General features: G+C 43.4%; 1 protein-coding gene across 1 annotated transcript in view; it reads left to right on the top strand.

Moving 5' to 3' along the window:
* MEMO1 (mediator of cell motility 1) overlaps window positions 1-13,484 on the top strand; it is a 38,883-nt gene that overhangs the window by 19,168 nt on the left and 6,231 nt on the right. Inside the window, exons 4-6 of the mRNA XM_083176259.1 lie at window positions 1,756-1,868; window positions 2,243-2,354; window positions 4,651-4,793. Of these exons, the coding sequence (XP_083032385.1) occupies window positions 1,756-1,868; window positions 2,243-2,354; window positions 4,651-4,793 (368 nt within the window). The remainder of the gene's footprint in view (window positions 1-1,755; window positions 1,869-2,242; window positions 2,355-4,650; window positions 4,794-13,484) is intronic.

The raw sequence follows: 13,484 nt of genomic DNA, 5'->3' as shown, positions 1-13,484 counted from the left end.
GCAAGTCCTACACTAACAATTGGTCTCTTAAGAACCTGGAAACTGCTGACACATCATAGCTAAAATGAACATGTGCTTGTTTTCTGGGCAGAGCTCACCTGCCAAATACCTTATGACTTAAAGGTGAGACAATCACCAACACAACTCCTGAATGAGCACTGAGGGGGCAGCTGTCACAGGTTTTAGATAAATGAGCTGACCTGGGGTGCATGAGAAAGCTATGATCACAGAATGGGTAATTAAAAATGAACCCTAATATATAAATACAGGATACCATCAAACTCGCCATTCCTACGAATAGAGTGCAAACTGCGTTCGCCATACCCAGGTTAGGGTGCAGCTTTCATGTTCTAATTCTTCAGAGAAATCCAAAATCTCAACTGGCAGGCCCCATAGTACAGTAGCAATCAAGGCTCCATTTCAGTTACCCAAGTCCTTTATTTCTATGGTATGTTCATTTTTTTTTTCCGGTACAAATAGCAGCTCTGGTGTTATAATCGCATCTCGGTTTTGCGATGAGATGAGATCTAGTACAAAAAAGGGTACTTGTTTCCTAGCACGGCCACACCGATTTACATCGGGGTGGTCGTGTCGGAAAAATCAGGTCGATCGCATCGCATGCGATTTGGTCGCATGCGATGCGACCGACCCGATTTTTTGATTGAATGAAATGTAAATCGGGTCCCTGGGACCCGATTTTACATTGGATTCAATGTAAAATATTCCCAACCCCCCCAAATTTAACGGCGTAAACCCCACCCCACGATAGACGCCAACCCGAATCGTGGCGAGTGCAGCGAGCCCGCGAGGGGCGGCGGTGCGCGTCCTCCGACCTTTTCATTCCCCTACTATCCACGTCGGCGTGGAGTTTAAAATAGAATAGTACAGCGAGCCACCGAGCCCGAAGCGTGGCGAGCGCAGCGAGGGGACGCGTATACCTGTGAAGTTATACGCGTCCCCTCGCGGCGCTCGCCACGCTTCGGGCTCGGTGGCTCGCTGCGCTCGCCACACTATTCTATTCTCAACTCCACGCCGACGTGGATAGTAGGGGAATGAAAAGGTTGGAGGACGCGCACCGCCGCCCCTCGCGGGCTCGCTGCGCTCGCCACGCTTCGGGTTGGCGTCTATCGTGGGGTGACGACGGGGACATCTATAATGTGAAATGGGTCATATTGGCCCATTTCACATTTTTCACATTTTCTCACGATTTCAATGTTAAAAAATATTTTAACATTGAAGCCTATGGAAAAATCGGGGGCATCGCGTCGGGACCAATGTTAATGGTCCCGACCGACGCGATGCCCCCGATATTTTACCTTTCCCGACACGATCCTCACGATTTCAATGTTAAAATATTTTTTAACATTGAAGCCTATGGAAAAATCGGGGGCATCGCGTCGGTCGCGTCGGGACCAATGTTAATGGTCCCGACCGACGCGATGCCCCCGATATTGTGCCTTAGCCGGCAAAATGGACCTGATTTCAAAGGAAATCGGGTCCATCGTGTGGATCGTGTACCTTAACTTAAAGGTACACGATCCACAAGATTGTGGCCGTGCTAGGAAACAAGTACCCAAAAAAGTATGTGCTGCACATTTTTTGTACTAGATCTCATCTCATCGCAAAACCGAGATGCGATGAGATGCGATAGTGTATACAATATTGTGTACAATAATTGTAACGTGTATGGGCACCTTTAGGATTCCTTTGTGCATATTCCGGGGTTGACATTATTCTTTTATTATTTTTATACAGACGAAGAGTTTTCATTCTTGGCCCTTCCCACCATGTGGCTCTTTCTAGATGTGCACTATCCACCGTGGATATATATAGAACGCCCTTGTATGACCTCCATATTGATCAGAAAGGTACAGTATGTGTCAGAGGCTCACACTCCACAATATAAACAATTGTTCTGATAGCTAAGAAGACCTATTTTAAATGCTTTCCTTCCTTTTTGGGGAAGTGTATCAATCCTCTGACTTAGATAATTGGGATGCTTTGAGCAACTTCTCCACTTTATTTGTCTTTTCATAGACACTGTTATATAAATGACAAAAGCTGATTGGTTGATTAGCACAATTTCTCCATTTTTCAAGGTATGATCTGTCCTTTTTGTCTATTAAAGACTTATTGGCAAAGTAAACTTATTAAAATATTTTTTTTTATAATTCTACATTACCTGAAATGACTTTAATTCAGAATGTTATATTTATTTATTTTTTGTCTTTTTTTTTTTCAGTTTATGGAGAGTTGTGGAAGACGGGAATGTTTGAGCGAATGTCTCTGCAAACTGATGAAGATGAGCACAGTATTGAAATGCATTTACCTTATACTGCTAAAGCAATGGAAAGGTATGTTAAGTATTACAAGTTGTCTCCCATATCCATTTTTCTACAAACACAAAATATTCCAAAAACCGTAATATTTGAGGCTGACATGATTCGGACTTTATGGGGTTGGTCAGATAGTGTACATACTTGGCGTGATGATGCCATTGGACTCCAGCCAAAGATGTGTGATGCACCTCAGCCACCTTTCCTTTGTTCACTGACAATTCAGTGAGTCTCTTCGGTCTCCTTCTCCTCGCCCTGCTCCTAAATCCAAGAAGGCAGCTCTTGCACTTATCCGTCCACGAGAGGGTCAACAAGGTCACCAGGCTACATGTCCGATAGTCCAGCAAAATTCTGGATGGGAGAAAGTAGGCTGGGTGGCAGCCTTCTGTTGGGGCACCACTAATCAATAATATTAGCATAGTCACTGCATTTTAATACGATCACTTCAAGATGCAGTGACATATCAAATATTCTAACATCCAGAAAAATCCAATATCCGAAATGCTTCTAGTCCCAATCGTTTCGGAAAAAGGATATTCCACTTGTATATTGCGAGATGTTTTATTCTTTCAATTTGAATCTTGTTTTTAAATGCTACAAAATGGATTAATAGGCTGCCTCCTGAATGAAGATGGGTAGTTGTGTATATTACATCCTCATCAGCCTATGTATCTACAGGTTTGTGATATTAACATTTACTTGGAAGCTACAGTATCTCAGCTCCTGCTTTATCAACATTGACTGACTTAATTGTTGGTTAAAGTTGCTAAATTACCCTAAGAAATAGAATTATCTTTCCATGAAGAAGCAGTAACTTTAGACCACAGGTTCTCCAAGTAGGTCCTCAGGACCCCGCTGCATCTTTTGCGGGTCTCCTCACAGAATCAAGGGAAATAATTAGCTCCACCTGTGGATCTTTTAAAATGTGTCAGTCAGTAAAGAGTTCACCTGTTAGATGACCTGGAAAATGTGAACTATGTGGGGGTCCTGAGGACCGAGTTTGAGAACCACTCCTTTAGACTTCCATTACATTTTGGTTGCTCTTAGATCTCCTTTGCCAAAAGGATGTTTCCCATCATGCACTGGGTCCACATCCTCTTCTATTGGGAAAAGTAACTGCAAGGGTACAATGCAGCCTAAATAAAAGAGAACCTACAATAAATCTAGGTTTAGGAAGAATAAAATATATGTAAGGGCATCAAAGAACTTCCACCCTCACCTGATGGGTCCTCTCCACGAAGGTAATACCTTTACATTTCCAATAGCAATAAACCTATGTAAATAATAATAATATCCCAATATAGTGTTCCTGTAAGTTATATATGCTGTTCCTTTAACCGTTTGGGTGCCAACATCTCTGTGAGAGATATGCAAAATATCTGCTAAAAATGCCAGCATTGCTCACAATTGTTATATTAATCAAATAAAAACTGTTGTGTAAAAAAAGATTATATTTCCTATATTATAAACATTACAGGTCATTATGATAAATAAAAATGTTTGCTTGCCAGTTTTCACACTTATTTTGACAAATTCACTTGGCACCCGAAGGGTTAATAGAGCAAACATGGGTATTGGTAATTGAGTTATGGAATAATTGCATCAAGAGCAATGGTGGTTAGATTGTCAGCTTTATTTATTGTTGCGTATTATCTTTAGGCAGTGAGGTCAGTGGCTGGTGAGGCACCCGCATCCACCGCCTCCCCCTTTGGAGTAGGCCCTGGTTCCCACCGTATTTTGGGAACCAGCACCGGGCTCTTGAGCTGGCCCTGGTTTCCAAGATACGGAGGACAAACTGAGTAGGGGTCCCCCATAATAATGTGACTCGACTGTGTTGGTTTTGGTTTACATATCCATACAAAATAGCTCTCATCTATATTCTTTTACAGGCTGCTATGTTGTCGCTAATTCCTTTTTGTTGTGGGAGTCTTCTATTAGTTTCTATTATTGTACTGATCTGTTACTGGACTACAAAATACAGGGCCAGATGTTCTAAGCTTTAAAAAGTGGAGAGATGAGTAATCAGCCAGCCTGCACCTCATTTTTTAAACCCAGTCTGTAAAATGACAATCATGAGCAGATTGGCTGTTTATAACTCGTACCTTTTTAGAATTTTCGAAGCTTGGTGCATTTGGCCCACAAGCTGTTCCAGTCCTCAAACTGGGAGAAGAGAGTCTTGTTCTCTGCTATTACTAGGGCTTTTTTGTTAATATTCAGGATAAATAATGCTGTTGGTTCTGAAATTATTTTTGTCATCTCATTCACTTGTTCCTGAACTATTCCTATGCCTACTTCTCTATGTCTTCTTCTGCAGCCATAAGGATGAGTTTACCATTGTTCCTGTGTTGGTCGGAGCACTAAGCGAATCAAAGGAACAAGAATTTGGGAAACTTTTTAGCAAATACTTAGCAGATCCTACTAACCTCTTTGTAATTTCATCAGACTTCTGTCATTGGGGTAAGTGTAAGAACAGTTGGGTCTACATCAGTCATTTTGTGCTGTACACTGTTTAGAGCAGGCATGTCCAAACTATCGCCCTCTAGATGTTGTGAAACTAAAAGTCCCATCATGCCTTGCCACAGTTTTTCTATTAGGGAATTCTAAAACTATGGCAAGGCATGCTGGGATGTGTAGTTTCAGAACAGCTGGAGGGCCATAGTTTGGACATGCCTGGTTTAGCGGATAGATGAACTTTACCCCCATTGGAAATGTAAACAACTAATGGGTATGCATAATATGGTGTAATACAGACATGAATGGTGCAGTGGAGCAGTGCTTCTGAGATCCAGATCTCCAGACACACTGTTTTCCATACACTTGTGTATTCATTATTGACAACGCATGAATTGAAACTACTACAGATCTACCTCGCCATTCACACAGCTGTATTATACCATAGTAGGCAGTAATATTCTTACCCATTAGTTATTTACACTTCCTATTAGGCTTCTATATGGACTGTATTGGTATTGATGCACACTCCCACAGGTTATTAGCTCCCCTCTGTTGTCTGAACATGCACTGTATCCAACCTTGACTAGGTTGGATACAGTGTTTTTCATGTTTCATGCTTTTATGATGTTTTATTTTGAATTCAGCAGAAATCTTAGTTCATGTTTCTGTTTAACACTAAAAGCCGTAGGTTCTAGACCAAGTGGCTTAGTGGTTCCCAAACTTGGGTGCCTTGGGACACATAAAGGAGGGCCTAGGATTGGTGGTCCAGGACAAATTCAAATTATTAATGATAAATGTAAACGCCAACCAAGTGCTGGTTTCCTCCAATAATAAAATGTGAACAAACAGAAGTAAATCCTGTCCATCACCACATAACTGAGCCAAAGAATGAAATATAAGCAGTTTACTTAGTTTTTATTATTTTAGATATTTTCTGAATTTCTCAAGAAACTTTTGGCCTAGGTGTGCTGAGAAAAATGTGGATACTACTAGGGTGTCATGGTTTTTAAAAATTTCAGTAAACATTGACTCTAGACCGAAACTATTGGGTTTTGAAAAATAATGTAGCGCTACACTAAGCCTGTCTGGGTATATAGAGAGCTCCCCAGCTCTCTTAAAAATAGACAATGAGATAAATGGGTGAATACTCGGCACTCCCTTTTCTGGACCCATCGAAATGTAACAAATAAAAACAATACTCCCCTTCAAATTTAGTTCACTTCTTGTTTCTGGATTGTCTTTAAAAAAAAAAATATATATATATATATGCGGCGAAACGCGTTCCCCAGAGAAGTGCTCCTGTGACCCGACAATCCTCTATCATACCGCAAAGAGCACGTTTGTCTCTCCCAGCGGCTCTGTACAACATCATGGTAGACGCTTTGGCTGAGCGTTGCAGGGAACATGCAGCAGTATCAAACCACAGTGAGACTGCTCATGCTGGTTCAACACAGCCGGCTCGAACATTACAAAACTAGCAGCCGAGAGGTACGGGACGGCGCGGGAGCCGCGGCACATTTCCCTAACCACATGTGCCCGACAGAGTGACAGGAGTTACCTGTAACATCAAAGCCAACATCGCTCTGCTTAATAGGAGGTAATTCCTTAGTTATTCAATGTGTATATACACCTGCAAAATTTGCACGGACCTTGTGATGCTGCCCTAGTTTGGCAGTGTGAACACTGACTGAGTAATTGGACGGCTTGTGGTTTATTAGAAACTTGAGTTACAACCAAACTAATTGTTCTTAAAATCGGCCCCTCAAGTGATAATCCAATACAGCCTTGAAAGGACTTAAGGTAACCCTACACCTAGAGGGTAATACACAACAAATGTCAATTGTGCATATCAACTGTGTATGAATTCACTTTTAATACATGTAACTTTACGTCATATTGTGTTTTTTTTTTTTCATAAATTGTTAATTCATTTTGTGTACCCAAGCGCCCCACGTTTTTTTATTTTCCTTGTGCTATTTGTGGAGGCTAGCAATCCTCCAACGTGGTGGCTATAGGGTGACAAGCTATACCACTATAGCCTCTAGCGCCAGAGACGTATCTTTGCCTATTTACTGGACTTAGCGGTTTGGTGATCTCTGATTTGCCAGACAGTTAGCAATCTCCCCAGTCAGTGTATCCTGTGCATACGGCAGAGCATTGGGCAAATAGATATGTTCCTTAGACATAGCAAATATGTATGCCATGGTATGTAACCTATTCCAGTGATGGCTAACCTTGACACTCCAGCTGCTGTTGAATTACACATCCCAGCATGCCCTGCATCAGTTTTACTCTTTGGCCATGCTAAAACTGATGCAGGGCATGCTGGGATGTGTAGTTCAGTAACAGCTGGAGTGTCAAGGTTAGCCATCCCTGACCTATACCATGTCTATAATCCTAGATCACACGGTTATTAACCCCTTCCCGCCCGCGGACGTACCTGTACGTCACGGCAGCGGGGTAGTTCGCGCACCTTGCCGTACAGGTACGTCCCCGCTGTGTCATGTCGCCTTGTCAAGTGACAAGGCGACATAGTATAGATGGCTGCTGTCATCAACAGCAGCCGATCGTGTCAGTGCGCCCGCGGACCAATCAGAGTGGTCCCGCCCCGCCGATCGCTGTGATTGGTCAGTCAGTCCTGACTACACCAATCACAGCCTTTCTATTGTAAAAGGGGTGTTTTGCTTCTCTTCCCGGGCTCTAACCCTCTCACTGTGTTAGAGCCTTGGAAGGAGAAGCTGTGTCAGAGCTGTGTCAGAGTTTAGGCTGTGTTTAGGCTGTGTAAAATTGCGCTGATCACCACAATACCCCTGTCTATATCACCCTCCCTGTGGTCATCTGTGCAGGGATCACCCTCCCTGTGGTCACCCCTGCCTATATCACCCTCCCTGTGGTCATCTGTGCAGGGATCACCCTCCCTGTGGTAACCCCTGCCTATATCACCCTCCCTGTGGTCATCTGTGCAGGGATCACCCTCCCTGTGGTCACCCCTGCCTATATCACCCTCCCTGTGGTCATCTGTGCTGGGATCACCCTCCCTGTGGTCACCCCTGCCTATATCACCCTCCCTGTGGTCATCTGTGCAGGGATCACCCTCCCTGTGGTCACCCCTGCCTATATCACCCTCCCTGTGGTCATCTGTGCTGTGATCACCCTCCCTGTGGTCATCTGTGCTGGGATCACCCTCCCTGTGGTCATCTGTGCTGTGATCACCCTCCCTGTAGTCACCACCTAATTTTGTGTGTTGTGATCCGTATAATTTTTCTGTACCTTATCCGTACACCATAATTTTTCTGTGCGTTATTCGTACCCCATAATTTTTCGGTGCATTTGTACCCCATAATTTTTTATGTGCGTTACTCGTACCCCATAATTTTTCTGTGCATTTGTACCCCATAATTTTTTCTGTGCGTTATTCGTACCCCATAATTTTTCGGTGCATTTGTACCCCCATAATTTTTTCTGTGCGTTACTCGTACCCCATAATTTTTCGGTGCATTTGTACCCCATAATTTTTTCTGTGCGTTATTCGTACCCCATAATTTTTCGGTGCATTTGTACCCCATAATTTTTTCTGTGCGTTACTTGTACACCATAATTTTTCAGTGCATTTGTACCCCATAATTTTTCAGTGCATTCGCACACCATAATTTTTGCAGTGCATTTGCACATTGTCAGTGCTACAAAACCCCACACGTGTTGAAGCACCTCATAAATACATACACCAATAAAACTATGGCCCAACGAACATATACTGCCGAGGAGGCATACGCGTTTCTGGCCTCTGAAACTGAGTCTGCTAGCGAGGATGAGACAAATTTCCGTTTGTCATCCTCTTCATCATCTAGTGACTCTGATGAACCCCCGAGGAGGCAACGCAGGACTCCCACTGCAGTAGTCGAGTCCTCTGACCCCACATGGACAACCCCTGAAAACTACGTACCCCAGGTCCCTGAGTTCACAGGGAATCCAGGAATACAATTTAATTCAGCAGGATTCAGAGAGCTGGACTTTTTTAAAAAAATTTTTAGTGATGATTTAGTTGATCTAATGGTCACCCAGACTAATGTTTATGCCCAACAATTTATTGAGCAAAACCCCACCTCTAATTATGCCCAGCCCCGCAAGTGGACCCCTGTACATAAAAATGAAATGGTTATATTTTGGGGCCTTGTACTGTGCATGGGGCTAGTGAAGAAGCCCACGATTAGGTCCTACTGGAGCACAGACATCTTATACAATACACCAATGTTCCGTGTGGCTATGTCAAGGACCCGCTTCGAAGCAATCCTTAGGTTTCTCCATTATAGGGATAATGCACAGTGCCCACCCCGGGATGACCCCAATTATGACCGGTTATATAAACTTAGACCCCTAATAGACCATTTTAGTACCAAGTTTGCCCAGGCATACATCCCCGAGAAGCACATTTCAATAGATGAGTCCCTGGTACATTTCAAAGGGAGGCTCCAATTCCGCCAGTACCTGCCAAGTAAGAGGGCAAGGTATGGCGTGAAGATGTACAAGCTGTGTGAGAGTACATCAGGGTGCACACACAAATTTAGGATATATGAAGGTAGAGACACAAAAATAGACCCCCCACAATGCCCCCCCTTACTCGGAATTAGTGGGAAGATAGTGTGGGATTTGGTGCACCCACTGCTGGACCAGGGATACCACCTGTACCTGGATAATTTCTATACCAGCGTCCCACTATTCAAAAGCCTCGCTTCCAGAAGTACTGTGGCATGCGGCACTGCACGTAAAAATAATAGAAGCCTCCCTAGGTCGCTGCTTGGGCAAACACTTAGAAGGGGCGAGAGCAGGGCATTATGCAGCGACAATGTACTGTGTGTCAAGTATAGGGACAAGAGAGATGTCCTTATCTTGACAACAGTGCATGGCCATAGCAGCACCCCTGTCCCAGTGCGGGGCACAAGTACCGAAACTACAAAACCCAACTGCATTTTGGATTATAATAGGTACATGGGGGGGGTCGACCTGTCAGATCAAGTGCTGAAGCCTTACAGTGCTATGAGAAAAACAAGGTTCTGGTATAAAAAATTAGCTGTACACATAGTACAAATGGCACTGTACAACGCATTTGTACTACATCGATGTGCAGGCCAAAGGGGGACATTCCTGGAGTACCAAGAGGCAGTAATAAAGGCCCTTATTTTTGGCAACCAGGAACAGGGGGGCCCTAGTACTTCTGGAAGCGAGGCCTCGCGAATTGTACCAGGGCAACATTTTCCGAGTGAAGTCCCCCACACTGGAAAGAAAGGAAGGTCCCAGAAACGATGTAGAGTATGCTACAAAAAGGGGATAAGAAAGGACACAACTTACCATTGTGAAACCTGCCCCACACAACCAGGCTTGTGTATCAAAGATTGTTTTAAGATATATCACACTTCCCTTGAATTTTAATGTACTCCACACAGCTTGTACAAAGAGCCGCATGCCATTACCTTCCCTTCTGAGTCTTGCCATGTGTCCAAACAGAAATTTACAAACACATATATGCTATTGCCATACTCAGGAGAAAAAGCACCCCATAATATGTTACACAATTTCTCCTATTAACCCTTGTGAAAATGGCACATTTTGATCTAAAGTTACATATTAATGGAAAAAATTAGTTTTTTTTTTTTTTTTCACAGCCCATAACAATTTGACAAAACACCAGTGGGGTCAAAATGCTCACTACGGCCGTAAGTGAGTTCCGTGAGGGGGGCTAGTAACAAAAAGGTATCACTTGCTTGGGATTTCCACTGCACAGGTACAATATGGGCTCTGCAAATGCAAGATGGCGCCCGAAAACCATTCCAGCAAACTCTGTGATAAAATGGCACTCCTTCCCTTCTGAAGCCTGCTGTCTGCCCAAATAGCGTTTTACAACCATATATGGGGTATTGCCATACTCAGGAGAAATTGTGTAACAAATTTTGGGGTGCTTTTTCTACTATTGCCCTTTGTGGAAGTATAAAATTATGGGGTGAATCTACAAATTAATGGAAAAAATGACATTTTTCATTTTCAAGTATCGATGCCTAACAATTTGACAAAACACCAGTGGGGTCAAAGTACTCACTATACCCATAGATGAGTTCCTTGAGGGGTGTAGTTTACAAAATGGTATCACTTGTTGGGGTTTTTGACTGCTCTGATACAACAGGGGTTCTGCAAATGCAACATGGCGCATGAAAACCATTCCAGCAAAATCTGCGCCAAAAACGCCAAATGGTGCACCTTCCCTTCTGAAGCCTGCTGTCTGCCCAAATAGCGTTTTACAACCATATATGGGGTATTGCCATACTCAGGAGAAATTGTGTAACAAATTTTGGGGTGCTTTTTCTACTATTGCCCTTTGTGGAAGTATAAAATTATGGGGTGAATCTACAAATTAATGGAAAAAATTACATTTTTCATTTTCACGTATCGATGCCTAACAATTTGACAAAACACCAGTGGGGTCAAAGTACTCACTATACCCATAGATGAGTTCCTTGAGGGGTGTAGTTTACAAAATGGTATCACTTGTTGGGGTTTTTGACTGCTCTGATACAACAGGGGTTCTGCAAATGCAACATGGCGCATGAAAACCATTCCAGCAAAATCCCTGAGGGGTGTAGTTTGCAAAATGGGGTCACTTGTGGGGGGGTTCCACTGTATTGGTGCTTCGGGGGTCTTGCTAATGCGACATAGCACCCACCAACATTCCACCAGAATCTGAGCTGCAAAATCCAAAAATCACTCCTTCCCTTCTGAGTCCTGCCATGCACCCAACTGGTATTTTTTGGTCACATGTGAGGCATTGCCGTACTCGGGAGAAATTGGGCCACAGATTTTGGGGTGCTTTTTCTCCTTCATTCCTTGTTAAAATGACACATTTTGCGCCAGAACTGCATTTTTGTGTAAAAAATGTAATTTTTCATTTTCACTGCCCAGTTGTATCAAAATTGGTGAAACCCCTGGGGGTTTGAAATGTACACTATACCCCTAGATGAATTCCCTGAGGGGTGTAGTTTGCAAAATGGGGTCACTTGTGGGGGGGTTCCACTGTATTGGTGCTTTGGGGGTCTTGCTAATGCGACATAGCACCCACCAACATTCCACCACCAAAAATCACTCCTTCCCTTCTGAGTCCTGCCATGCACCCAACTGGTATTTTTTGGTCACATATGAGGCATTGCCATACTCGGGAGAAATTGGGGCACAGATTTTGGGGTGCTTTTTCTCCTTCATACCTTATGAAAATGAAAAATTTTGAGCCAGAACTGCATTTTTGTGTAAAAAAATGTAATTTTTCATTTTCACTGCCCAGTTGTATCAAAATTGGTGAAACCCCTGGGGGTTTGAAATGTACACTATACCCCTAGTTGAATTCCCTGAGGGGTGTAGTTTGCAAAATGGGGTCACTTGTGGGGGGGTTCCACTGTATTGGTGCTTGGGGGGTCTTGGTAATGCGACATAGCACCCACCAAAATTCCACCAGAATCTGAGCTGCAAAATCCAAAAATCACTCCTTCCCTTCTGAGTCCTGCCATGCACCCAACTGGTATTTTTTGGTCACATGTGAGGCATTGCCGTACTCGGGAGAAATTGGGGCACAGATTTTGGGGTGCTTTTTCTCCTTCATACCTTCTGAAAATGAAAAATTTTGAGCCAGAACTGCATTTTTGTGTAAAAAATTTAATTTTTAATTTTCACTGCCCAGTTGTACCACAATTGGTGAAACCCCTGGGGGTTTGAAATGTACACTATACCCATAGATGAGTTCCTTGAGGGGTGTAGTTTACAAAATGGTATCACTTGTTGGGGTTTTTGACTGCTCTGATACAACAGGGGTTCTGCAAATGCAACATGGCGCATGAAAACCATTCCAGCAAAATCCCTGAGGGGTGTAGTTTGCAAAATGGGGTCACTTGTGGGGGGGTTCCACTGTATTGGTGCTTCGGGGGTCTTGCTAATGCGACATAGCACCCACCAACATTCCACCAGAATCTGAGCTGCAAAATCCAAAAATCACTCCTTCCCTTCTGAGTCCTGCCATGCACCCAACTGGTATTTTTTGGTCACATGTGAGGCATTGCCGTACTCGGGAGAAATTGGGCCACAGATTTTGGGGTGCTTTTTCTCCTTCATTCCTTGTTAAAATGACACATTTTGCGCCAGAACTGCATTTTTGTGTAAAAAATGTAATTTTTCATTTTCACTGCCCAGTTGTATCAAAATTGGTGAAACCCCTGGGGGTTTGAAATGTACACTATACCCCTAGATGAATTCCCTGAGGGGTGTAGTTTGCAAAATGGGGTCACTTGTGGGGGGGTTCCACTGTATTGGTGCTTTGGGGGTCTTGCTAATGCGACATAGCACCCACCAACATTCCACCACCAAAAATCACTCCTTCCCTTCTGAGTCCTGCCATGCACCCAACTGGTATTTTTTGGTCACATATGAGGCATTGCCATACTCGGGAGAAATTGGGGCACAGATTTTGGGGTGCTTTTTCTCCTTCATACCTTATGAAAATGAAAAATTTTGAGCCAGAACTGCATTTTTGTGTAAAAAAATGTAATTTTTCATTTTCACTGCCCAGTTGTATCAAAATTGGTGAAACCCCTGGGGGTTTGAAATGTACACTATACCCCTAGTTGAATTCCCTGAGGGGTGTAGTTTGCAAAATGGGGTCAC

The sequence above is a fragment of the Crinia signifera genome, chromosome 3 (assembly GCF_055691185.1).
Source record: "Crinia signifera chromosome 3, ASM5569118v1, whole genome shotgun sequence".
In the NCBI taxonomy this organism is placed as follows: Eukaryota; Metazoa; Chordata; class Amphibia; order Anura; family Myobatrachidae; genus Crinia; species Crinia signifera.
The sequence above is the reverse complement of the archived record's forward strand: the minus strand, read 5'-3'. Positions and strand labels throughout refer to the sequence as shown.